The sequence below is a fragment of the Canis aureus genome, chromosome 18, assembly GCF_053574225.1.
Source record: "Canis aureus isolate CA01 chromosome 18, VMU_Caureus_v.1.0, whole genome shotgun sequence".
NCBI lineage: Eukaryota > Metazoa > Chordata > Mammalia > Carnivora > Canidae > Canis > Canis aureus.
Window position 1 is genome coordinate 4,671,222 of NC_135628.1, and position 27,527 is coordinate 4,698,748.

At 40.2% G+C, this 27,527-nt stretch overlaps 1 protein-coding gene and 2 long non-coding RNA genes across 4 annotated transcripts in view; 1 reads left to right on the forward strand and 2 right to left on the reverse strand.

Moving 5' to 3' along the window:
• The window catches only part of CFTR (CF transmembrane conductance regulator), a 163,948-nt gene extending 163,317 nt beyond the window's left edge, over positions 1-631 (reverse strand). The window contains exon 1 of the mRNA XM_077856012.1: positions 493-631. Within this exon, the coding sequence (XP_077712138.1) occupies positions 493-545 (53 nt within the window). The 5' untranslated portion in view covers positions 546-631. The remainder of the gene's footprint in view (positions 1-492) is intronic.
• Positions 632-1,368: 737 nt separating this feature from the next.
• LOC144288511 (uncharacterized) lies at positions 1,369-6,840 on the forward strand. The gene is made up of 4 exons (XR_013356378.1): positions 1,369-1,635; positions 2,199-2,372; positions 4,891-5,036; positions 6,357-6,840. It is a non-coding gene; the product is annotated as an uncharacterized LOC144288511 (long non-coding RNA).
• On the reverse strand, positions 6,161-27,242 carry LOC144288509 (uncharacterized). 2 transcript variants are annotated; one of them, XR_013356376.1, is made up of 7 exons: positions 27,176-27,242; positions 21,499-21,546; positions 20,661-20,776; positions 19,002-19,110; positions 16,580-16,647; positions 12,235-12,314; positions 6,161-7,546 (listed from the first exon to the last, which is right to left on the reverse strand). It is a non-coding gene; the product is annotated as an uncharacterized LOC144288509 (long non-coding RNA). The 2 variants fall into 2 exon arrangements; XR_013356377.1 differs by lacking the exons at positions 6,161-7,546; positions 12,235-12,314; positions 16,580-16,647 and adding an exon at positions 17,810-18,833.
• Positions 27,243-27,527: the final 285 nt, after the last annotated feature.

The window sequence follows — 27,527 nt, forward strand, 5'->3', positions numbered from 1 at the left end:
ACACAGAGAGAGAGGCAGAGACACAGGCAGAGGGAGAGGCAGGCTCCCGCGACCCCGGGGTCACGCCCTGGGCCGAAGGCAGATGCTCAACCCTCAAACCACCCAGGTGCCCCTATCAACAAGTTTGTAATTCATTAATTTCTTAGAAAAACCTAAGAAAACACTTGCACAGTAGTACATCTGGGCCCTGAGAGTACAGTTTCCAGTTGCGAGTAGTTCAGCCTTCAAAGTGAAGGTGAAGCTCTCTATCCAAACGACTGGCTCCGGTGTGTCTTTAATCTCCTCCTCCCAACGCCTTCTATTTTGTTCCCAACATCCCCAGCCTCCTTCACAACAATGAATGACAGCGCATCTTACAAAAAAAATAAATAAATAAAAATAAAAAAAATAAAAAAAAGCTATTCCTCTTTCCCCAAAACCCAGCAACTACACACACACCCTCTTCTTTCGCGGGCACGTGTCCTTCCAAAACTCAGCAGGACGCCCCCTCACCTGAAGAAAAGTTTGGAGAGGACGCTGGCCTTTTCCAGGGGCGACCTCTGCATGGTCTCCGCGGGCGTCGGGCGCCGCCGGGCAGGCCGGGCGCGAGCTCCTGCTGCCAAGCGCCCTGCTCCCGCCCCGCCGCCGCGGGCTGCTCGCCCCTTTTTCTCTGACCTGCCGTGATGTCATTTGCCGCCAGCCTCCCCCCACCCCTGCCCCGCACACCTCCCCTTTGCTTTCGCTGCTTCCCCCGCCTCCAACGCCCAGGTTAAAAGCTGGGCGCCGCCCGGCCCGGCCCCCAACTTGCCCGAGCCGCTTCCTCCACCTGCGCGCGCGGCCGCTCCGGGTCGCTCCCTCCCGCCCCCCGCCCGCCTCCCTACCGTGCGCCCCCGCCGCTCCAGGTGTCTCCCGCCCCGCGTCCCTACCGCGCGCCCCGCTCCGGGTCTCTCCCTCCCGCCCCCCCGCCCGCGTCCCTACCGTGGCAGCCACTGTCCGGGGTCGGGTCCCCGTCGCTCCGCGGGAGCCCGTGCAGCTGGGGGCCGCCCCCCGCATCCCGGCAGCTTCGGGTCTCTCCCTCCCGACTCCCCCCCCAACCCCCACCCCTGTCCCGCGTCCCTACCCTGCGCCCCGGCCGCTCCAGGTGTCTCCCTCCCAACCCCACCCCCAGCCCCCACCCCTGTCCCGCGTCCCTACCGTGCGCCCCGGCCGCTCCGGGTCTCTCCCTCCCCACCCCCACCCCCCCGCATCCCTACCGCGGCGGCCGCAGTCCCCGGTCGGGTCCCCGTCGTTCCGCGGGAGCCCGTCCGGCCCGGGGCCGCCCCCCTGCGCCACGCGGCCGCCCACTCCCGAGCCCCCTCGCTCACCCTTCTTCCGAGAGCCTCGCCGGGTCCGTGCGACGCTAGCAAGGTGCATGCGGCAGCGGGGACAAAGTGCAGCGGTGGGGCCCGGGGGCTTCCGCGGCCGCCGGAGGGGACCGCGTCCCCAGGTGCGCGCCCAGGCCCCGGGCGCACGCGCTCCCGGGGGGACCCAGGAGGAGGGACGTCCCCGCTCGGTCCCGGCGCGCTCAGGACTTGCTTCATGGTCTCCTTTGCAGTCCCGCGTGCGTCCCGAAGGCAGGCTCCAGGTGCGCGTTAGGGACCGCGCGTACGAGCCCAGGTGTGTGAACTAGCCCGCGCCCCCGCCCCCCCCCCCCGCCCCGGGACTTCCTAGTCTCGGGCAGCAAGACGTCGTGCCTGAGACACCCGAGGGAACCCAGGCTTTGAGGGGAGGTTCACCCCCGACCCGGGCCGGAGACACCGGCTTGCACTCTGGGCCTGGGGGCAGCTAAGCCTCTGCAGGTGTGGGTGTGTGGACTGTGCACCTGCAGGATGATGGTTTTTAAAGAGCCCAGGCTTATTGAGTCCTGAATCCTGCTGTGTAGAAGCAAGGACACAGTGAATTTAAGTATCCAAAATGAGGGTAAAAATGTGGGTCTCTTGACTGCCTCCACAACTAAGGAAAGGGTGTCTACTTGTAAGTTACAAGACGGTTGATTTGTGGTCACCGAGTACAGTGCAAATAAAAGGTGCCTTTCACCCTAGTAGCAAGGTACACGCATTTAAATTAATGAATGCATTCAGCACGTTTTCATAGCTCCGCTTGAATTTCAATGTCACCTTTTTTCTATATTAATGTGAGTTGTACAAACATCTAAATTCTATTATCCTAAATTTTAACAGTATGAGAAAATAGGAGCAAAGATACAACCAAAATGCATGGAGTTAGATACCAGGAAAGAACTTCAGCATTTCTAACTCGTGATCCCTGCTTCAAATCCTGTACCCGTGTTTTCCTCTCTCCAGTATGACATACAAATTACGGCTCTGTCTGTCTTCATTATTGACTTTTCCCAGGTATGTGAATGAACTCACTGCATCCATTTCCCCACTCCCACTCTATTGTTTGCTAGTATGACCCATCAAATATAATACACACATTCTGAAATGAATTGGCAATCAGTTCCTCTTTGTTACCAAAGAGCAAGTGATAATAAAGGGATTAACAAGTCTCAAAGAACGCAGAAACTGACCAGGTGATATATGGTTTGAAAAGACCCCAAGTATTTGTCAATCCATCTCCTTCCTCTGGAAAGAATAAATGAAATTATTACTATTTCTTGAGTTCTTACTATTTGCCAGGCATCACCTCATGTAAACCTTATAACAATAAGGGTATTGTTAATAATTATAACAATTATAATTAATAATTGTTAATACCCAATTATTTAAATAATTGGGTATTATTTTCCCCAATTTTCAGGGAAGGAAATAGATAAAAAAAATTAGGTAAATGTCTGTAATGGTAGAGCTAAGATTCAAACTCAGATCTAATTCCAAACCATGACTCCTACCAGTGAGCAGTAACACTTCAAATCATCCCTCCTGGGGGATCCCTGGGTTGCGCAGCAGTTTGGCGCCTGCCTTTGGCCCAGGGCGCGATCCTGGAGACCTGGGATCAAGTCCCACATCGGGCTCCCGGTGCATGGAGCCTGCTTCTCCCTCTGCCTGTGTCTCTGCCTCTTTCTCTCTCTCTCTCTGTGACTATCATGAATAAATAAAAATTTAAAAAAATTTTTTTTAAAAATCATCCCTCCTGTATTGATATACTGTACTTACACATCAACCCAGTTTTTCTCTTCACATTGGCTTCGGGAAATCTTAACTGCTAGACCTCTTCAGGACTGAGATAAGAAAGCAAAAATCTACAAACCCAGTGGCTACTGGAGTTTTTTTTTTTTTTTTAGATTTTTATTTATGTATTCATGAGAGACAGACAGACACACACACACACACACACACACACACAGAGGCAGAGACACCGGCAGAGGGAGAAGCAGGCTCCATGCAGGGAGCCCCACGTGGGACTCGATCCCGGGTCTCCAGGATCACGCCCTGGGCTGAAGGTGGCGCTAAACCACTGAGCCACCCTGGCTGCCCAGAGTTTTTTATTTTTAATAAATGACATTTAATCATAATATCCCATTCGAAACATGTATACATGCACGTATATAGGAAGATCCCAGATTTTTATCATAAAAGATTATATTCCAAATTTGTTCTGGGCATAAGTAAGACTTCACTATTACTCAGAACATTAACATTTAGCAGATACAAACAAATGAAATGGGACAGGATACTCTAAATTTGCATCTAGGTACATACCTAATGAGGGAATGTAGACTTAGGCTCCAAGAAAGTGTTCAAATGTGGCTGAAGGTCATGCCTGAAACCTAAATGTGGCTTTGAGATGTCATGAATAGGAAAGAAATCAATGACCAGGATGAGAATGGAAAGAGGTAATCAGAAACCATGAAGCTCTTCTTGCCAAGCTGCTTAAATATCAACCCGGAAAATTATAACAGCTTGTATTTCTTGACCACTTACTTTGCCAAGCGCCGTGCCAAATACATGGCATGCTATGCCTTTTTTAATCCTTATAATGCTTTCATGGGACAGGTGTCTTCTTCATTATTTATACCTTATAGGTGAAGAAACTAAGGTACAAAAAGATTAGCAATTTTCCCAAGCAAGTTGCACGGCAAATAATAACAGAGAACACAGATTTGAACCTACACATTCTGTTGCCAGAGCCCAAGTGTTTTACCACTCCACATACTTCCCCTACAGAATTTCCTATTGTTTTAAGAAGAATTGACATTCAGTTTAGAAGATTAGGTGACCGGGTACGCCTGACTGGCTCAGTCAGTGGAGCATGCAACTCTTGATCTTGGGGGTTCTAAGTTCAAGCCTTATGTTGGGTATAGAGATTACCTACAAATACAAAATCTTAAAAAAATATATTAGGTGGCCATTTGATATGGCATTTGTTTATTGTGGTAAAATGCACATACACAATATCAAATTTATCATCCCAAGCCATTTTTAAAATGTACGGTTAGTTCAGTGGAAATACATTTACGTTGTTGTGCAATCATCACTACCATCCATCCCTACAACCCTTTTTATCTTGTAAAACTGAAACACTATACTCATTAGACGATAACTCCCCATTCTCTCCTCCTCCCAGCCCCTGGCAACCACATTATACTTTCTTATCTTTATGATTTTAACTCTTCTAAGTACCTGCATATAGGTAGGATCATACAGTAATTGGTCTTTTTGGTGACTGGCTTTTTTCACTTAGCATAATGTCCTCAAGATTTATCCAGGTTATAGCATACTGTAGAATTTCTTCCCTTGTTAGGGCGAAACAGTATTCCCTTGTATGTATGTATCACATCTTGTTTACTGATTCATCCATTGGTAGACACTTGGGTTTTAGCTATTGTGACTAATACTGCTGTACAAATATTGGTGTACAAATTGTGAGGCATCATTTTTTAAAAAACGATTTTATTTATTTATTCCTAAGAGACAGAGAGAGGAGCAGGCTCTCCTGCTTGATGTGGAGAGCCTGATGTGGGGCTCCATCCCAGTATCCCAGGATCCCAACCTGAGCTGAAGGCAGATGCTCAACACTGAGGCACCCGCGTGTCCCTGTGTGGCAACATTTTAAAGGTACGTTAAAAAGAAATAAGAAGAGGGGCGCCTGGCTGGCTCAGTTGGAAGAGCGTGTGACTCTTGATCTCAGGGTTGTGAGTTCAAGCCCCATGTTGGGAGTGGAAATTACCTTTTTTTTTTTTTTTTAATTAATTACTTTAAAAAAAAGATGAAGAGAAAAAATGGAAGCCAACATTTATTTAGCACCTACTATGTGTTCAGCATTGTGTCACATGCTTCCTACAAATGATCTCAATATATGAAAGCTTATAAGATAACCTTCCTGTCATATGTTAATTCACTCTGCCAGATGGTGGCCGAAGTCCCATCATTAGATATCAGCAGAGAGAAATTTCACTTTCACTATACTTTACTTAGCCATTATGTTCAGTTTCATTTGAGGGTGTTCCTCAGATTCTTTCCTGAGAATGGGCTTTAATAGCGATAGGTGGGTAGTGGCCCTGAGTGCACTAAAAAATGGCCAAGTAAAAGGAGGATGGAAAAAGTCGCCCCCCTCAGGAAGGAAAGCTCATCAAAACAGAGAAGGGCAGCCCGGGTGGCTCAGTGGTTTAGCGCCGCCTTCAGCCCAGGGCCTGATCCTGGAGACGTGGGATCGAGTCCCAGGTCCGGCTCCCTCCATGAAGCCTGCTTCTCCCTCCGCCTGGGTCTCTGCCTCTCTCTGTCTCCTATGAATAAATAAAAATCTTTAAAAAAGAAGAGAAAGGAAAGCCAAGCCAGGCCTTATTAGCCTCGCATGCACAGGCTGGTTCTGCTTGTAAACTTACCCCAGCTGGAAGGGCAAGAGCAGCCGAGGCCCTTCCACCATATGCTGGCGTGGTGAGCAAGCCTGTAAACACACATTACAGTCTCACAAAGGCTTTTCAGACCCAGCCGGAGGTGCCCTGGTCCCCGAGTAGGCCAGGCTACCCTTTACCATCTTCAACACTGCGTTTGACCTGCCAATGCCGTTTACACACACAACACATACTTTTTCTTTTTTTTTTTCTTTTTTTTTTTTTTTTTCCTTCATTAGCAGGCTCCATGCAGGGAGCCCGATGTGGGACTCGATCCTGGGTCTCCAGAATCACTTCCTGGGCTGAAGGCAGTGCTAAACCACTGAGCCACCCAGGCTGCCCCACAACACATACTTTTAACTACACACACATAACCCGTTTCTCGCCGCCACCCCCCCCTACCTCCTCAGGGACAGGAATTGTGTCTTCTGTTTTCCTTTTACTCATCTTTTGTTCAGTCATACAGGATATGCAATCAAGTAACAACTGTCTCTTGGACTTCCTAGCCTGATAGTTGGGATGTTGTCCTCTGTTAATCTTGCAGCGGCAAGAAGAGCTCCTGGCTGAGGCCAGTGCCCAGAATGAGGCGGGATCTGTGCTCTGCCCCAAAACTCAGACCCTACCGGTGATCATCAACATTCTCTGGAGACAGTAATGGAGAGCTAAATTTTCACTCCTGGCACCACGACTTACTCGGCTGTGGGATCACTTCTCTGTGACAGTTCTCTTTTCTGGAAATGAGGTTAATGATACCTACCTCTCGTACAGCACAGTGAATCTAGACAACGAGAGTGTACTGTAATCATCAGACTTGCTAAGAGACTGGAATTTAATCATTCCATGATTAGAAAGAATAATTAGGTGAGGTGATGAAGGTGCTAATTGTTGATCCAGTGGCAATCGTATTACAATGTGAGTGTGTCAAATTGACATTTTGTACTATTTAAATATATGCAATGTTACAGGCCAAATATATTGTAATGACAAAAAGTAATAAAAATACCCACCTCACAGGGTTGCTGAATGGATTAAGTCAAGTTCTTTCTACCTCAGTACTTTTGACATTTGGGGCTAAGGTGATCTCTGATGCAGGGGCCTGTCCCAGAATGTTTAGCAGCACCTCTAGCTTCTACCCACTGCATGCCGCTAGAGCTAGCCACCCCGCCACCACCCAAGTTGTGACAACCAAAACCGTCTCCAGAGATTGCCAAAACCCCTGGAGAGTGGGGAGGGCAAAACTGCCCCTGGTTGAGAAGCCCTGCTGAAATTACTTAAATATGATGTATGTAGCATACTTATATACAATGCATAAAGGATTTCAAACTGAGTAAGCCCTCAATGAACTTTAGAAATTATTGTTACATGTCACTGGTGATGCATCAGAAATCAGTATAGCATTGCAATAGAAAATACTGCAGAAAACTGAACTCCCTGAGATTATCTGAATTCTCAGGAACATTGCATTGCCTCATTCCCTCTCCTTTGCTGGTATTTAGATGAAATGAAAAGTGGGGTGGGGGAGGATTCAGGTACCCTCCCAACTATAAGATAATTTTGATCTTGAGCAGAACTAGAAATGACATTTAAAAGCTCTGTTTTTCAGTTCCTCCAATTTTCAGCTCATCACCCATGTTATATTCTTAACAACTGTGTCCAGATGGAAGTTGGCACCCTGATGGGTCTTCTGTAAATTGAAGGGACTTCCTCATAAAGGAAATCTTGAAGATCCTCAATCTGTATAAAATGAGCACTTATTAATGTTATTAATAAACTGGAACGATTATGAACAGTATTTTGAACAATTTTTCACGGATATAAAAGCGAATAAATTCTGGGGTTTTCTAAGACTGCTGTTCATGAAAAGTTTCATTATTTATAATATGAATAAATTATATTCACTTTTCATTTTCCCGCCGAAGCTTTTTTAGAAACAAGAGAATGTATCACATCAGATATCATGCTGAAAGCTAGATGCTATCTATAGAATTAAAACTATGGTCTTACATATATGGACTGTAAGAAGACAAGTGATGGCTTTTTTCTGCAGATGAATTCTACACTAACTTACATGTTACATGGAAGGGTTGCATTTGAAAAAGCAGTAGAGTACAGTAAGTAGTTACTTAAAGCTATTTTTTCCCAAACAGATAATTTATAATAACAACGTGTAAATAAAGAAGACTTGTGAAATGAAGAATAAGAGAGACTCAGTGGGAGACTGTCATTGCATCTATGGACTAAAAGAAACCGTGAATGTCTCAGCCCTCAGAGTCCAATAGGTTGCACTATTCCCACTGTCTGATATTGTTTTTAAAGATTTTATTTATTTATTCATAGAGACACAGAGAGAGAGAGAGAGGCAGAGACACAGGCAGAGGGAGAAGCAGGCTCCATGCAGGGAGCCCGATGTGGGACTCGATCCAGGGTCTCCAGGATCACGCCCCGGGCTGCAGGCGGCGCTAAACCGCTGCACCATCAGGGCTGCCCCCACTGTCTGATATTTGATAGAAGTTGATACATAGGTTCATCTGGAAATAAAAGCCACCCTCCCTTCACCCCAATCTTGGAAGAGTTTGCCATTGAAAGGCTTGTAGAATTGCCATTGACTGACAACCCAGGCAGTATTTTTAGATCTAATTTTTTTCAGAAATGTTTATTTTATGGTCATTTCTTATACTGATTCATGATTAACACTAAGGACACAACATGACGTCAATTATTCAAGGGAAGTTCTGTTCAGCCCGGGAAGCTAGGACTTGAAAATTCCCAAGTTCCGATTTGCTTTAACCAATCCTGCATAGACAGAGTCTATGAGATCTTATTCTCTTAGGACACTGTGCTGGTCATTTATTGATCTTCAAGCTCCATACGATGGGTGAAACTACAGTGATTGAACACCAATTCCTGGTTCAGTGACGATGGCAAACTAGCAAATGGCCAGCACAGCACCAGTTTCAAAAATAGAGCCAGAATTTGAATGAAGCTTTAGAGCTGAGCACTTCATCACCACATTGAGTGTGTAAACCGGACCATATAGGATTATTTTAAGAGGAGCTGCCTTTTACAGTTTGTCCATTTGCTTCTCTGTTTAGGTGAAAACAAGTACTTATCACAAAGGAGTTTTCGGTTTTGCTTTTTTTTCCTTTTTTTTTTCTTCATTTATTCAGAATTCATTGAAAGGACCATTCATGATAGGAATGTAAAGTTGGTGGGATGCCTGGGTGGCTCAGTCCGTTAAGCAGCTGTCTTCAGCTCAGGTCCTGATCTGGGGGTCCTGGGATCAGGGGCTTCCTGTTCAGCGGGGAGTCTACTCCTCCCTCTGCCCCTCCCCACACTCATGCACTGGCCCACACTCTTTCTCTCTCTCTCTAGTGAATAAATAAAATCTTTAAAAAAAATAAAAATTTTACAAAGGAATATAAAGTAGGTAGGTATCCATGGGGAGGGAAGGACCAAGGAAAATCTTTTCTTCTCCTTTTCTTTTGAGATCCAACAGAAACTTTCATGAATTGGGATGACCCTGACTGAAATGCTCAAATATGCATGCCAAGGAGCGTGCCCGAGGAGAACGTGACACACCATGAGAGAAAAAGGTTAATGCCAGCCAGGGCTTACTGCTTGGCGGGAGATGAGCCACTTTGCAGATGAAACTGGAAGGCTGACTTTATGCACCCAGTGTGGAATGCTGGGTAGGCTCTCAAAACTGAAGAAGGAACTTCAAAAGTCCAACTTATGAAAAAGCTCCTGGACTTCTTGTTAACTTCAACATTAAAAGTTAAAAAAGACATGTGACCTTATTTGCATCTCAAGAAGTAGGTGAAAAGAGACAGACAAGTTGCATATGTGTGTTTGCATGAGCATTGAATAAAAGCTTGGAGGGATATGTGTCATCATCAGTTTATGCCACAAATTTCTAAACATTTAAAGTATTTTTGCAGAACAAACAAAAGTAAAGTGAAGTAAAGTGGCTTTCTGACTCCATTCCACAAATGTTTTTGGAAAGCCTATAGTGTTCCAGCTCTTTGCCAGGAAAAGTGAACAAGACAGAATTCTGTTAGAACTTTCTAAGGGCTTCTTGGATCTTAAATTGCTACTCAGACTGACAAAGCAAAGCATTAGTTGCCTGAGCCCAGAGGAAATGACCAGCATCAATGTTTCTGTCATTTATTCTGGATTCTCTTTGGTCCTGAAAAATCTACAATAACTCCCTAAATCTCTTTCACCTCTCTTTCTTTTGCCCTCACCACAGGCCTGCATTCTTTCCCCATTCCTGGTTTTAAGACTGAAAAACAACATCTTCTCAGAGATCATTATGTCTAGTCACAAAGACACCCTGTGAGGAATAGAAAAAAAATACTTCCATCAAGTAATTTTAAGCGTTTGACTCACAATTGGCTCAGGCCACCAGTAGTTCATTAGAAGATACTATCCTGATAAATCTTTTTATCATCTTTTACACATCTCTTTACATCTCTTTTACACATCTCTTTACATGTCTAATGTAAGTGCCACAAGCACACTGCATTCTATTTTTTGCATGTTAAGAGCATTAATTTCCTTTTTTTTTTAAGAGCATTAATTTCTAAAACACAAACATATAAAATAAAACACAAATTTTAGGGCAACCCAGGTGGCTCAGGGGTTTAGCACCACCTTCAGCCCAGGGCGTGTTCCTGGAGACCCGGTTCGAGTCCCACATCAGGCTCCCTGAACAGAGCCTGCTTCTCCCTCTGCCTGTGTCTCTGCCTCTCTCTGTCTCTCATGAATAAATAAATAAACTCTTTTAAAAAACACACAATTTTTAAAACTCTTTCTTGGCAATTTTTTCCTTAAAAAAAAAATCAAATACTAAAAGCCTCCAAAATGGGAGTGTCCCAGTCCTCTATTTCTCCAGAAGACTGTGCAAATTCCTCACTCCTCTCAGAGTCCAGGGAGAGGCCCTGTGAGAAGCAGCAGGTTCTCAGATCTCTGTCAATGCAAATGTCAATCCCCCAAAGCAAAGCTCGAGCTCCACTCTTCATTCCCTCTGGGCCCACAGGGTACTCATCAGGTTTACTGTCAGACAACCTGCATGCTCTCCACACTACTGGGGAACAGAAACCTTGAACCTTGCTGCACCTGCTAGTGCTTGGCACTGTGAGAACCCAGTAACTGACAGCTCCCTGGAGGCCAGCCAGGCAGGGTGGAACACCCAGTCCCACACAGCAGGCTCATCGCCCGGCTCACAGCCAGCCACCGGCTGCAACCGTGCAGCTCTATTTTTCAAGACCCACTTTGGTCAGGATTCTACTTGTCTGTAGGAATTCCTTTTGTTAGACACCTATTAAATAATAAAGCTAATGAGTCTTGAAAATTATCTGTCTGGCCTAAAACAGGGCAGGGGAAAAACAGCCTATTTGATTATTAACATTTTATCTTGCTGGCTTTCAAAAAGTGAAGATTTTTTTTTTTTTAAGTTGCAAAATAGATTTAGATTTAAAGATCGGAGAAAAAGTGTAGACCTCACTTCAAGGGTAGATCTGAATGTATTCTCACACAAACCCAAACGAATTTGAGGCTTGTAACAATCTGTAATAATCTCAATCTGAAGAAAAATGGGCTATTTTCTGGAATCTATTTCTGTTCGCTCAGAGTTAATTTTAAGATAGTTTCATTTGGCTGTGTAAGAAAACAAACCCTAGATCATCTCATTTTCAAATTTATCTTCTATCAGATAGTATGGCACAGGGGGTTAGAACTCTTCCACTGGGAGGTGAGATTTCTTCATTTGTAAAATGGGGGAAACAAGAATTTCCATTACATAGGACTATTATGAAAATTAAATGAGTTCATATAAGGAATAAAATTAATGCATTGCCTGACAAAGAATAAATGCTCAATAAATATGTGTGTGCTTCAAATTTCACATCCTCACATTAGTGATTTACTGAAGGCTAAACTGGTCCTTCCATGTTGTTGTTGTTTACAAGAAAGAATGCAATGTGTATGGGATGATTTTTTATGACTTTTTAAATGCGCATCTCCTCAACCAGTTTTCATTTTTGTTTATGTAGTTCTTTCAAAAGAAGGGGAAACTAAAACTCAACAATAAGAAAACAAACAGCCCAATTTAAAAAATAAGCCAAACATCTGAACAGATACTACACCAAAGAAGATATACAGATGGCCAATAAGCATATGAAAAGATGCTCATCATCATTTGCCATTAGGGAATTGCAAATGAAAACAAGCGTTTAGATACCACTAATCACCCTTTGGAATGGCTAAAATCCAAAAAACTGACAATCCCAATCACTGGTGAGGATTGCTGGTAGGAATGCAAAATGGTATAGTTCCTGGGGAATGAAGTTGGCAGTGTCTTACAAAGCTATCTATATATAGTCTTACTATATAATCTAGCAATCATACTTTGAGGTATTTACCAAACTGATTGGAAAACTTCAGTCCACACAAAAATCTCCATGTGAATGTTTACGGTGATTTCATTCACAATTGCCAAAACCTGGAAGTAAACAAGGTATACTTCAATCAGTGAACGGATAAACAAATTGTGGTACATCTACAAAGTGGAATACTACTCAGTAAGGAATTAACTTTTTTTTTAAGGATTTATTTATTTCTTTTAGAGAGAGAGCATGCAGGAGCAGGGGGAGGGGCAGAGGGAGAGGTAAAGAATCTCCAGCAGACACCAGTGGGCACAGAGCCCCAGGTGGACCCAATCTCAGTGAGACCATGACCAGAGCCACACTCAAGAGTCAGATGCTCAACCTACTGAGTCACTCAGGACCCCCCAAAAGGAATGAACTGTTAAGCCATGAAAAGACATGAATGAATGTAAATGTGTATTGCTAGTGAAAGAAGCCAATGTGAAAAGCCTACATACTGTACGATTTCAATTACACATATTTTAGAAAAAAATACAACTACAGGGAGAGGTTAACAGATCAGTGATTGCCAGGAGTTTGGGATGAGGAGGGGGTTAAATCGTGTGAAAATTAATAAAATCACCTGGAACAGGGAGGTCAGAAGAGGGAGCTCTCATGCCCCTAACACTCCTCTTCAATTACAGACCCAAACAGGAAGAGGCTTACCTGGCATTCCTCACAGGAAGAAGTCGATACTTTACTACCCTATCCAGAAGAAGAAAGATTTTCTCCTTGTTCAGCAACAGCCCAGCCAATGAGAGACTATCAAAACATAGCCAATGAAAAGCCACTAAACTTGGAACTCCCAGTTTAGTCTAATGGACATTTTGTTTATTATAGGCCCTCCCAACTCCCCCGTCAACCTCTCTCACACCCCACCCCTGCCTTTCCTCTATAAAAGTGGACTCCAGGCTTGCCTATGGTTTTGCCATAGGCCAGAATGTTCTGAATTGCCATTCTTAATTATGCCCCCATAAACTATTTTACCGGTAAAATAACTGACAGTTTTATTTTTAAGGTTGACAATAGGTAAAGCACAAGGAATATTTTTAGGGGAGTAAAGCTATTCCAAACGTGAATTTTTTAAAAAATCATTTAGGAGATGGGGGATGCAGAGGAACTCCAGGATGGAATGCAGAATGTGACAAGAGAATCTAAATATATTACAAATATATGAAACAACCTCACTGGAAGGAGTGGGAGGAAAAGGCTCTGGACTAAGTAACTCTGGAAATGTGTGGAGTACATAAAACTGACAGTAGAAGAGCCAACATGAAGTGCACCTCTGGCTGATAAAATATCCCCTGGGTACCGATTAACAATTTTGAAAACACTATGCACGTATCATGGAAATGAAAAATTAAGCAAACAGACAGTGGAGGGTGGAAGTCAGGTTTCTTACTGTTGGAGTGGGAAGTTACAGATAAGCAAGGGGAAGAGGTTAGAATGATCCCTGTGGTCATGAATTAGAATTAGAGACAGCAGTACAAACTCACGCTCAGCTTAATAAAGATACAGATGCTTACGTGTGGAAATATTTATAGATGTGTGTAAACACAAAGTCAGTACACATGCATATATTTTCTTGCTCTGTCAGCTGAGACAGCCTAGAAGCAAGGACATCTCAGTGGCAAGCAATATACACCCTAGCACCCAGATTTTGGTTTGTAATACTATTCTCCTTAATAGTAGAAACCAGAATTACTTTTAGGACTGAGGCAGGAAAAGTACAAGATGAGCATGGAGCATCTTGTAGTGCCAGAAAGGAAGTGCTTAAAACAACAACAACAAAATACAATGATGGGGGGGTGTATTTCAAAAGGACATAAGAGTCATATATAAAAACCCCAATGGTCAAAGCCGGAACAATTTGTCAATAAAATAATTATAAATCAATTGGTATCATAAAATAATATCCACAAGTCCATGCTGACATTAACAAATAATTGAATAAACTAACAGGGGAAAACAAACAAATTTCTTACACAGAATTCAAATAATTTATGAAGATACTTCACTCTCAAGGAGGTGGAGCTCAACTCTTTACTCCTCTTAAGTGTGGACTATACATGATGACTTCCTTCCAGGGAGCACAGTACTGAGGGGAGAAAAGAGTAACTTTACTAAGAAGTAACCTGACCAATATAATCTCAGTCGAAAAAAACAAACAAATCCCAAACTCTCAGTCTTCCAAAATAAGGAAAAACTGAGAAGCTGTAACAGCCAAGCAGACATGAAAACTAAATATAGTGTGTTATCCTTGATGAGAACCTGGAGTGGAAAAGGATCATTAGGTAAAAACTTGGGAAATTTTAATAAAGTATAGACTTCAGTTAATCATAATTTATTAATATTTGTTCATGAATTGTGACAAATGTACCATACTAATGCAGGCTGCTCATAATAGTGGAAACTGAGTATGGGGTATACAGGACCTCTCTGTTGTATCTTCACAATTTTTCTGCAAATTTAAAACTGCTTTAATATAAAAATTTTAATTTGTATTTAAAAATTAAAGAAATATTTTTACTGATCTGTGGCACAGTTTCCATGTTACAACAAATTATTAACAACTTGAATAATATTTAATAAGGACACGTGGGTGGCTCAGTTCGTTAAGTATCCAACTTGGTTTCTGCTCAGGTCATGATCTCATAGGTCCTGAGCTTCACCAGCCCCCAAACTCAGTTGGGAGTCTGGAGTCTGTTTGAAGAGTCTCTCTCTCTCTCTCTCTCTCTCTCTCTCTTCCCCCGTCACACTCCCTTGCTCTCTCTCTAGATATTAAATAAATAAATAAATCTTTAAAAAATAACATTTAATAATAATGTCTCAAGCCAAGTCAGATCCCTTTATCTCATATTTAGCATTTTCAAAGTTAATACCCTTTACATTTATTATTCTCAATTAATTATTTCTTTTGCAAGGGTGACCATAGGATCCAGGTCTCAGAACACAAAACTTCACAAGTCTGGAAAAGTGGCTTCAAATTGGGTTACTCCATGACCTTAAAAAAAACTTCCTACCACCAGTGGGAGATAAATCATGTAAAAACCAAGGGCCAATGAATATTCCTTTAAAATAAATCAAAGCTAAAACAAACAACAAAAAAAAAAACCTCTACTAAATTTCTTCGATCTCACAAAAGTTCACAAGAAAAAAAAAAATCTTCATGTTCCTGTGTCAACTCAGGACCATCAAAATGGTCTGCAATTATTCAATAATCCTGTAGCTATACTAAGAAGATGGAATTCTTCAATCACCCCAAAGTTTCAAGATAATACTAGCTACTCACTATAAAAGTTGTAGGACTTAAAAATAAAAGTGAATTTGCCCACAGGGTAGTAACACACTTTTGCTCCCATTGTATTGTGTAAAAACCATTTGGATTTTTAAAAAAATTATTAGATTAAAACATGCAATTTTAAGGATCTATTCTCTCTCTCTTTTCTCTGGGAAAATATTTTAAATAATTCTATTCAATCCATGAAATTCCCTTCCCACTCTCTTATTCCTATACTGTGGTTACTGTTACTGATTTTCAGCTTTAAATGTTTCCATGGATTGCAGTGAACTGACAAAGAGCTGTCACATTTCACTCAAAAAAAGTATTCTGGAAATAGCTGCTCAGCCATAGCTTTTACAACCCTGTTGGAAAATGTATAGTAACACGTTTCAAAAATAATATTTTTCTTTGTGGATCCACTAATATTAGAAGACATTGAAGCACATGCATCTTTGTTCCTCACTTGGTTGTACCTGGCTTGTTTTCCAATCTGAATCAAATCCACCTGTATATCCAGGACAAACTAAATGCAAGGAATTAGTGTGGAGTCCCTAAAGTGCTTAAGCCTTTTATGTGTTTTTCTCTCGTTTAACTCTCTCAGTATACTTACGAGATCATTATTATTATGCCATTCTACTCTTAAGGAAAATCAGTTTCAAAAGAATCTTTAACATACTTATCTATAGCTTTACATCTAGTACAGGTAGTCCTGGATTAGATCGAGCCGATCTCAAGACCATGTCCCTTCACTACATTGTCATGGGATAAAATGTTATTCAGTGAACCAAAATCATTGAGAATAGGAAATTGTAGAATTAATTTCCTTTATATTTTTAACAAGAGATCCTAATGAAGAAGAGAAATTTTTTTAAGTTTTTACTGTGTGATACCTGTGAAATCATTTAAACTAGAAAATTCAACTGGGCTCTTAGCATCACAGATTTCTGGCATTTAGCAAAAAAGGATTCTGTGTGGTTGTTCCCTTGAGTCCCAAGAAGTCCATGCTATAGAACAAAGGGTAAGTAAAGAGAGGATTAAGGAAAAATATCCTCTTGTCACCTTTTCCGGTTGATGGGGCACCTCTCATCCAGAAATTCAGGCCAGAGCTCAAACCAATGTTGCAGGGCCTGTGAATGGCAGAAAGGGTAAAGGCTGAATGATGAGTATGGAGAGTAATGGAAGTTTCTTGCACTTGAGCATGGAATTCCATGTCTTCTGTATATAAGGACATGGACAGGGTTTTGTTTTGTAACACTGCACAGAAATATGTAAGTTTACAGCTTTTAAAAAAAAAGACAAAATTTAAATTCTTTTTATAATCCTTGCTAGGGTTGGGACTGCATTGCTTGTTTCACAGCTATATAATTTTTTTTTAATATTTTTTCCTTAATTTATGATAGTCACAGAGAGAGAGAGAGGCGCAGAGACACAGGCAGAGGGAGAAGCAGGCTCCATGCACCGGGAGCCCAACGTGGGATTTGATCCCGGGTCTCCAGGATCGCGCCCTGGGCCAAAGGCAGGCGCCAAACCGCTACGCCACCCAGGGATCCCCACAGCTATATAATTAACAGAGTTTTGCACACAAATACATATGTATTTTCAAATGCCTATTAGCCAAGTATATGTACTTCCTACTTAACTAGAAAGTGCTGGTCATTAAGTCATTCATTATGAGAACCACTCTTCAGGCATATTTATGCATATGCAAACTATTGTTTATATATATTTTTTAAGATTTTATTTATTTATTCACAAGAGACACACAGAGAGATGCAGAGACACAAGCAGAGGGAGAAGCAAGTTCCTCGGATGGAGCCCAGTGTAGGAATCAATCCCCAGTCCAGAATCACACCCTGAGCCAAAGGCAGACTCTCAACCACTGAGCACCCAGCACCCAGCCCTGTTGTTTGTCTTTAGGTTTTTTATAAAACCATCTTCATTTTTTTCTGTAAAATTCTATACTGATAACATTTGCATATTAATAGTTCAGTTATACTGGATCTTAAACATTTTCATGTGCTACAGTTAAATTGTAGGATGACAAAATGCTTTTAACTCTTGATACATTTAAAATTTTATAGGTGAAAAATGAGAATATGAAACATATATGGGTATGAGGTTATTCATTTAGCAATTTCCTTCCAGTTACTAAAAAAACTTTAGTGCTATTACAGATTTTTAAATGTTTTTAATGTATAGTAAAGTTTAGATAACTGTAAATAAATAATATACTTCAGATTATTGATAAATCTGACAAATAATCTAATGTTTTAAGTTTTCACGCATTTAATTATCTCTTAGGAATGATTTTTGTGAAGGGCATTTCAGAATCACCTATATCTTGTATAAATTAATTAATTCTACTTTACCACTCCTTGGTTCCTGACCCATCTCTATTCCTGCTTCTTGAACCACTGATATTGTGGGAATATGTCAAATCCCTCAGGTTTATGGGAATAGAAGAAAAGCTTGATATCTGATGTTTAAATAACCAAATTTTCTTTCTTTTTTTTTTTTTTAATTTTTATTTATTTATGATAGAGAGAGAGAGAGAGGCAGAGACCTAGGCAGAGGGAGAAGCAGGCTCCATGCACCGGGAACCCGACGTGGGATTCGATCCTGGGTCTCCAGGATCGCGCCCTGGGCCAAAGGCAGGCGCTAAACCACTGCGCCACCCAGGGATCCCCCAAATTTTCTTTCTTACTACTGAGTTGTCACAAGTAACTGAGTTCTCTTTATTTCTTCTTCTCCTTTTCATTATAAAATAGTTTTATAGAAAAGAATAGGTTTATATTAATATAGCAAGGAAGGGCCTGAAACACACCATTCTACTAACTAGTCTAAGAAAATGAGATTATATCAGAAACAAATACATACATACATTTCAAAAAGTAAACAGTAGTAATTCCAATAATGAGTCCACGCTTTTAGGCATGCCTGATTTCTATGCGCTGTATTAGGAGGAGGATCACAGAAATACCAATTCATGTATTTATGTAGCTCAGTGGGAGTACCTCTAAACCAGGCAAATTTAAGCTCTACTAATAGCAGAGAATTATTTAGTGTTGATACCAACTTTAAACCCTGCAGCCATGAATTCCAAATATTTTTGGAATCTTCATTATTTTTTAGCCCTAGCCTAGTTTCTAGAAATAAGTTATTCTGATTCTCATCAAGTGTTCATCCTTGTTACTCAATCAGAAGAGTCACAGAAAACACAGTTCTCATTATGCATCTCATACACAGTACAGGGAAATGGGCAGTCAGTCAGTGAGAATGAGTACTTCTTCTCCCCAGTGTCTAGTTCTTTGATCTGACAAGTGTAAAACAAGTAAAAGTTAAATTATAGACATTAAATTAGAAGTTAATATTAACTTTCAATTTTATTTTCTAATAATATTCTGACCACATTAAAATATTGGAATAAAGGCATTATATTTATATACAGTACCTTTGGGGCATATAATTAAATTTAACTCACTTCGGTAAATACATTTATCAGGTGTCGACCATCTGTGAGGGCCTCTCACATAGAAAGTCAGAGGGTCCTTGGGCCCAGGCCTTAAATGAGGCACAGTTCCACAGATATGCTGATAAGACAGAAAGAAGATAGTCACTGGTCAACGTTAAACCTGTGTCCTGTTACCAGACTACATCAACCTAAGTATACTATGAGTTCAGTTTTTTAGAAATCTTATGATCAACTTACTAACAACACAGTTCCTTTGGTGACTGTCGTGGGAATGTGTGTGTTTTAATTGATCTGCTTGCCTAATGCAACATTTAAAATACAACCATAATTTTGTCACCCTGCCATTTCTTCAGTTTTTAATATACTGAAGTCCTCAAAAAAAAATGCAAATGGCCTTGGCTTTTCTGAATATCTGACAAACTCTGCAGGGCATCAAACTAATCTCTGAGGACAAAACACAGTCTCTGCTTTCAAAGAGCTTATTGTCAGCAGAAAAAAAAAAGAAATAAAAATGAAAATACCTAGTATAGATGATAGGATAAGATAAGAGTCATTCTACAAATATAAATAGCCATGAGACTCAATGGCACCAAAGGTCATTTCCAGGTTAGAATTAGAATGTCTTCCAGAGGACATGTCATTGAAGACGGATCTTGAAAGACAAGGAGCCACTGACAGTAAGAAATGAGAAAGACATAAGCAAAGAGATGCTTATTTAGGAACGGCACTGTTGGGGTGGTGTGTGGAAAGTAGAGAAGGAAGTGAACATGGGAAATCAGATTGGAACCATGTAGTTTAGGGTCACAAATGGCAGTAGGTGACTCGTACTATCATCACTGGCAAAAAGGAGTCAGTATGGGGTTTTGACAATGGAAGAACATCAGTGCATTGTATTTTGAGAGGATTAAACTGGAATAAATATACACTGTGGCTCGACAGAGCAGGAAGAGATGATATGGGGACTGGTAAGGAGGAAGCCACAGCAACCCTCAGCCTGAGGGTTCTTCACTGTGCCAACCAGAAGAATTTCCTTTTTCCTGAGTCCTGAAGACCCTTTCCTTATATTCTCCCTCCACCTGCTTCCCAAGCTATAAGCTACCTCGGGGGGATAATCAAAAGCAACACTTTATTGTTCACCGTTTTAAAAAAACTCCTTATTGAGACCAGGGGGATCCTTCCTTCATCAAAGGTAAGATTTTTCTTCCTCATCCAGCTTAGTCCTTCTAGAACAACCAGATCTTATCCCATAACATATTCATCACACACCGTCAGGAAATTCAACACCAATTCACAATACCAGGAAGCATTTAGTCTGAGACAACTAAGTGACAAACATTATTGCTTCCATTTGCTCAATAGAGTTAGATGTGAAGAGTCACTCAAGTCAAGGTTTTTTTCCCCATTGAATGAATGAGGAACAGAATTAGGACTTCTGAGAAATGAGATTATTTTTCTAGTTCCTAGTTTTTCCTTTTACAGTTTTTTTCAACTTTTTTTCAATTTTCTACATGATCCCCTGGCTGATTCAGTAACTGGATTAAAGTTAAGATGAGTTGATACCTGTGTGATAACAGCTAAAGCTTATAAAGCACTCACTGTGTGCCAGCAGTGTTCCAAGCACTATGCAGAATTTTGTTTGACAGGTTAAAAATAAAAAAAGATTCTTACCAATGAGGTTCACAATGAGGAGAAGTAAGAAAGAATTCCCAGGACATGGAATAAGCAGTATGAAGATTTATCCTCCCCATGAGAGAACCTATTCATTTTCTCATCTGCTCCTACACCTTCAGAACAAAGGCGTTATTCAAGGAGGGAAGGCAAAATTCCAAGCTGCCGCTTGACTTCTGATTTAACAAAGGTTACATGCAAGCTGTCGTGAGCTGTTGAATTACATCGTTTATGATACCATCTAATGTTTTGAAAAGGATGTTTTACTATTGATTAAACAAATTTAAAGTTGCAAGAGAAAACATCTTAATATACCTACTAAAATTATATTTAGACATTGCTGGGGTGTACAGTTCTGCACTGGGATTTCCTTCAATTATATAGACTCATTATTTGATTAATACACTGTAAACTATGCTTAACAACTGTGCATATTGAAGTAATGTCCAAATGGCTGTATTAAGATACATATGCAAAATAAACACATAAACATATCCATAACTGAATTAGAAGACCAATATAAAATGAGTCTAATTAATCAGTATTACCCAAACTAAGAGAGGGCACTTTGGTCATATGGCCTCAAAATATAAAGAACATTCATATTTTCAATACAATCATTGATTCAAAAATGATTAAAAATTCAAATAATTTCACTTGAAAGTCATTTATTAGGCCAAATGTATCTATTAAAAATTATAACTTCTACTTAGATAAATTGCTTCAAAATAGAATAATTAAAGAAACAAAATAACCTGCTTTGTAAATATTTCAAAGAAGTGTTTAGTTTGAATCAACGTGAAGAAGAGATGCTTTCATTTTCTTCTCTCTTACTCACCTGCCCTCTGGTGGCAAAAGAGAAAAGTGAAAAGTAAGGAAGCTTCCCCTGTAGTGAAAAAAAGCACATTTTACGATGAGAAATGTGTATTGTTATAAAATTTTTCATAAAGCCACATTAATTTGCCATATTATCCTGCCACTCACATAGGAGTTAAAAAGCATAAAAAATAATGTTTTTAACTTGGGAAATATTTCACTATTTAACATAGTCCTGATGAACTGCATTAAAGTAAGTATACAAATATCTGAAAATGTCAGAATAGGGCGGGGTGGGGGGGGTGAATTGTGTCATGGACTGGCAGTTCCACCGGTGGTATTTATAACTGACTGAATGACCACATCCAAAAGGGTCTGATCACTAGTCACCATATAGAGGCCAGGATAATGGTGAATAAGGGTGGTCTGCTGGGTTTTAGCTCTAGTCCTTTCTAAGTAACAAGACCATTGATGCTGAGAATGAAGCTCAGTGAATTCCAGTTCATAAAGATCTCAATAGTCTGGAAGTTGAAATTTTTACCAAGACAAAATAAAACAGGAATTACTATGTAGGTCTGAAAGTTTGCAAGAGCCTCCTGAACACAGTAGTTCAGGTTCGAGGAAGAGACCTTGACATTTCCATCATTAGGAAACCCAAAGGAAGTTTACCATGTGATGCGGTGCCAAAAGGTTAACAATAAGTGCCTTCCCTGAGTGCTGAGTGTGGACCAGATCTCCCCTGAACACTTCACATATATTACAAAATCCCAAAATAATGCAAATTTACATTTGTGAACGGCTCATTTATTGCCCAGCTCTCTCGTTCTTTAAAAGGGATGAGCTACAATTCATTTTCTGGAAAAGGAGTTTTAAGGATTAAGAAATGACAGTCTCTCTGTACAACTTTATACAAACTTAAATTTTGTATAAGCGTTAAGTTTTGATGTCTTTACTATTGTGCTTACTATGAAAATATGGACTCTTTAATCACACAGTTAGCCCTGCATTTTGGGTAACTGGAATGTTTAGACCCATTTATTGTCCTTTTAAAAAGATTTAGTATACATATAGAAACATATGCAATTCAGCGTAATGACTTTTTACAAAGGGAATTCAAGTTCTACCACCAGATCAAGAAATAGGGTGTCCTGGCAAATCAGAAGCTTCCTTCCTGGCTCCTCTCAATCTTCATCTCCTCTCCAAAGAAACTGCTACTTTGATTCCTACCACCATAGGTTTATGTGGCCTGAATATCACATAAATGGAGCTCTACAGTGTGATCTCTTAGACGTGTGGCTTCTTTCACTCAAATTATGTTTGTGGGGTTCATCCATGTTGTTGTATGTAAAAGTAGTCTCTTCGTTTTCATTGCTTCATAGTATCCCACTGTATGTGTATATTAATAAAATCATCCATTCTATTCCCAACAAACATTGGGATTGTTTGCAGTTTTTGCATATCTTTTTAGAGTATCTGGGAGGACAAGTAGAAAATCTGGGTCATGGGTTTTGCATATGTTCAGCTTTAGGAGAAATTGGAATAGTTTTCCAAAGTGTTAGTACCAATTCACAATCTACATTCTACCAACAGCATATGGCAGCTCTAGTTGCTCCACATTCAACATAATACTTAGCATTACCAGGTTTGTTTGTTTGTTTTTTCTTTTTTAACATTAGTCATTTTGGTGAGTAAGTAGTAGTATTTAATTGTGGTGTTAAGTTGCATTTTCTGATGGTTAATGACTTTGAACACATTTTTATATTTACTGGCCAATTCAATATGGTCATTCATGAAATACTCAGTTCATCTGCTCAGTTTTCCACTAGATTATGTGTTCCCTCTCTCTGATTTTATTTATTTATTTTTTAAAAGATTTATTTATTCATGAGAGACAGAGGCAGAGATACAGGCAGAGGGAGAAGCAGGCTCCCTGCAGGGGGAACCCAATATGGGACTCGATCCCAGGACCCCAGGATCATGCTCTGAGCCAAAGGCAGACACTCAACCACTGAGCCACCCAGGTGCCTCTCTCTGACGGATTTTTAGGAGTTCTTTATATATTCTGGTAGAAGTCCTTCATCAGATATAATATATTGCAAATATCCTCTTCCCCTCAATAGGTTGACTTTTAACTCTCTTAATGGTATCATTTGGTGAAAGAAGTACTTAATGAAGTCCAACTTATTAATATTTTACTTTGTAGTTAAGAGCTTTTGTAACCTGTTAGATACATATAAGGATCTTAAGAGCAAAATCCAGGCTTATTTATTTAGCATCTTGGCTTCTCAAGTCCTGGCTGCTAATCATCTCAAGCTGGGGAAGATGTGTATAGGAGAGACATGATGCAGTCTTCAAATAGTTGAAAGGCTATCATAGGATGAAAACATTAGGCTGCTTCTGCAAAGTCTCATGGAAAAAAAAAAAAAAAAAGACCTCAGGCTGGAAAACCAAAGAAGGAAGATCTACTATCAACATAAAGTATGTCTGACCAGCCTAGTAATGAAATGAGATTATACTTTCTCCCTGTCACTGGAAGTGTTAAAATACAGATTGAGGGACAGTTTGCTACAAGTGGATGTTGTAATAGATAACCTTTAAGTCAATACATCTGGCTTTAAGAGTGTGGCTACAGCATGCAATATAGAATAGTATAGCTGCCCTCTGTACCACCAGCTTAAAGAAGTTAGAGAACTCCCATAGCATCTTTATTTTTCTCTTAATAGGTTACATAAACCCATGTAAATTCTTATTTATATTTTCAGTCTCTGTGACCTCCACTTTTTAAAATGGTACAGTTATTTTCTTTACCTTAAATTTTCACTTTGAAAGTTTTTAAGGGAAAATCTCTATTTCTAATATTCCACAATTTGTCAAATAAGATTCTTCTATTTGTCCTAAGGATAGCCTTCAGGGTTTTTTTTTTTTTTTTAATTTTTTTATTCATGAGAGACACAGAGAGAGAGAGAGAGAGGCAGAAACACAGGCAGAGGGAGAATCAGGGTCCATGCAGGGAGCCCGACATGGGACTCAATCCCGGGTCTCCAGGATCACACCCTGGGCTAAAGGCAGCACTAAACCGCTGAGCCACCCAGGCTGCCGGCCTTCAGGTTTTAACTCCAGTTCTTTCCCTTTCCACCTTCATCTACTCAGAAGAAAAATTCTCTATTTGTAAATTGCTGGGAGGGGCGACAGCAAATATTCTTCAATTCTTTGTTTATTCTAAAATGTCATTCTGTACATGTTCCTAAGCTCTACGTATTTCCTGAAATTCACTGATCAAATCCATGAGTGTTTCAAGAGAGAACATAACAAACAGTAAGAGAATAGTGTACTGTACTGCTAAATCAACTGAACCTGGAGACAGATGAGCCTAGCTCAAATTCCATCTTACCACTAACTAGAACATATCACTTAAACTTGCTAGGCCCCAGTGCTCTCATCTATAACTGGAGATAATAATACTACCTGTCTGCCAATTGTTGTGAGGATGATGTGAGATACTGTCCATCAAATATCTAACACAGTGCATGGCTGATAGCATACACTTTCTTTAAAAAAAAAAAAAAAAGCCAAATACAATGGAATACTATCCAGCCATTAAAAAGAATGAAGTTCTGATACACACTACACATCATGAAACGAACCTTGAAAACATTATGTTACATGAAAGAAGCCAGTCACAAAAGAAAAACTATTGTATGATTCCACTTACATGAGTTATCTAAAATAGGAAATTTGTAGACGCAGAAAGCAGAATAGAAGTTACCAGGCACCAAGGGGAGAGGGAAATAGGGATTTATTGTTTAATAGATGTAGACTTTCTGTTTGGGATGATGAAAGTTAGGGAAATGGAAAAAATTATGTGATGTTTACACAAACATGACGAAGTACTTAGCACTATTTAATTACACCATTAAGATGTTAAAGTGGTAAATATTGTGTTATATGTATTTTACAATAAAATAACTAAATAAAATTTCTAAATTTCTTAAATGAGCCATCATTATTACCTTCCCAAAATCTCTAAGGAAGGTCTATGCTGACTCTTATAAGATCATGTCCCTACAATGATAATTCGGATTATTTCTAAACATACACCTCATCTTAGCCATACAAGAGTTTAACTATCTTTTTTCTATCTTCTCTCCTAGCATTTCAGGCTTTAAAAAACATCTTTGTTAATTTCTATCACATCCATAAAGCATTTGATATGTGATTATGAACTTGGTGGTTTAATATAAATGCCTGATTTATAGATTTTTAACATTAACCTCAGTATCTCTTACTGAGAAAGCCAGCTACCAAACTTCATCATTATTTTTCTTTATTTTTTATTTAAATAATCTCTGTGCCCAATGTGGGGTTCATACTTACAACCTCAAGATCAACCGTTGCATGCTCTAGCAACTGAGCCAGCCAAGCGCCCCCAAACTTTTTTTTTTTTTTACAATTTTATTTATTTATTTGACGAGAGAGAGAGACAGTGTGTGCACAAGCAGGGGGAGCAGCAGAGGGAGAGGGAGAAGCAGGGTCCCTGCTGAGCAGGGAGCCCAATGTGGGGCTCCATCCCAGGACCCTGGGATCATAACCTGGGCCGAAGGCAGATGCTTAACTGACTGAGCCACCCCGGGGCCCCCCAAGCTTTCTTTTTAAACAAGTAACTGTACCAAATCTTTGTTACTGCCTTCTAAGTCAGTTCCTAAATAAAACAAAGCTTTTCCTCCAACCCTATAGTCTATTTTAAGAGTTAGTTCCAGGTATGGATGAGTAGTGTATGTGTTTTCGCATATGTGTGGGGAATGGTGGGACACACTAGGGAGGAGGAAGACTTTGTCAAAGGCATTTTTTTCTAATGTTAATAAGTTACATCTACTTGTTCCTCTTTTTTTCAGGTAACTATTTATCATTTCATTGAACTCACCGTGATTGGGTGGCATGATTTCCCCTTACGTAAATCATTGTGTTCATCCCCTGATAGATTATGTTTGCTTAAATGTTCAACAATTATACCATTCATAACAAATTCTACCAGCTTCCCTGACCTTGAAGTAAAAGCAAGCAACCTGTAATCAAAAAGGGCCTCCAATGGAATGCTTTGTGTGGATTGATTACACAGAAGTTATTTGTAATGATAAGATACACAGTTTAGTCAGCCATGGTAGTTACATTACTGTGTTCTTGAAAAAACAAAGTTCTTCATGAGCACCACTTGGCTAAACTTTTTCTTCATCTTCAATATTTCCAATTCTTAGACATTTTATAAAATATCCTTATCATTATATATACATTTTAAAATCCTGGATCTACATGCAACTTGTTTCTCAACAACTATTTATTACATCCAATACTTAAGAGGCACCTGAAGATCTAGATGCAAAAACCCACAACTCTTTGAATACAGAAAATACATTTTCTTCCACAGAACCTAGTTTTCTATTATCAGAAAGTATTCCAATTTTGTTTTTAGTGATTTAATTTCATCAACAGAAAAAATGCAAAATATTAAACCCAATTCTACCCAGAGGAATACATTCTGAAATTGCCACTGGACATCCTTGGGCCAGCAGTTCACATGCTTGATTACAAAAATGTATCAATATTGGGCTTTAAAGTACTCTCAGTATAAAGAACAGAATATAAGAGCAACTGAGCTTGATCACAAGATGTATTCACCACAGGCTTTCAATCTATTGTCTTACCATTTACATGAGTGCTCCAGGAAACTTCTGAGAGAGAATTTATTCTAAGGAAAGAGAGAACTGAGTAAATCCTCTTGGTCCAACAGGAAAAAAAAAAAAAGGCAGTGTATTATAGTGGTTAGAAAATGGGATTAGAAGGGGTGCCTGGGTGGCGCAGTCAGTTATGCATCTGGCTCTTCGTTTCTGCTCAGGTCTTGATCTCAGGGTCCTGCCATCAAGCCCTGTGCAGGGCTCTGAGCTCAGTATGAGTCTGCTTGTCCCTCCCCCTCCCCTTTTAGCTCCCAACCCCACTCACTCTTCTGTCTCTCTCTCTTTCAAATAAATAAATCTAAGAAAGAAGGGAAAAAAGAAA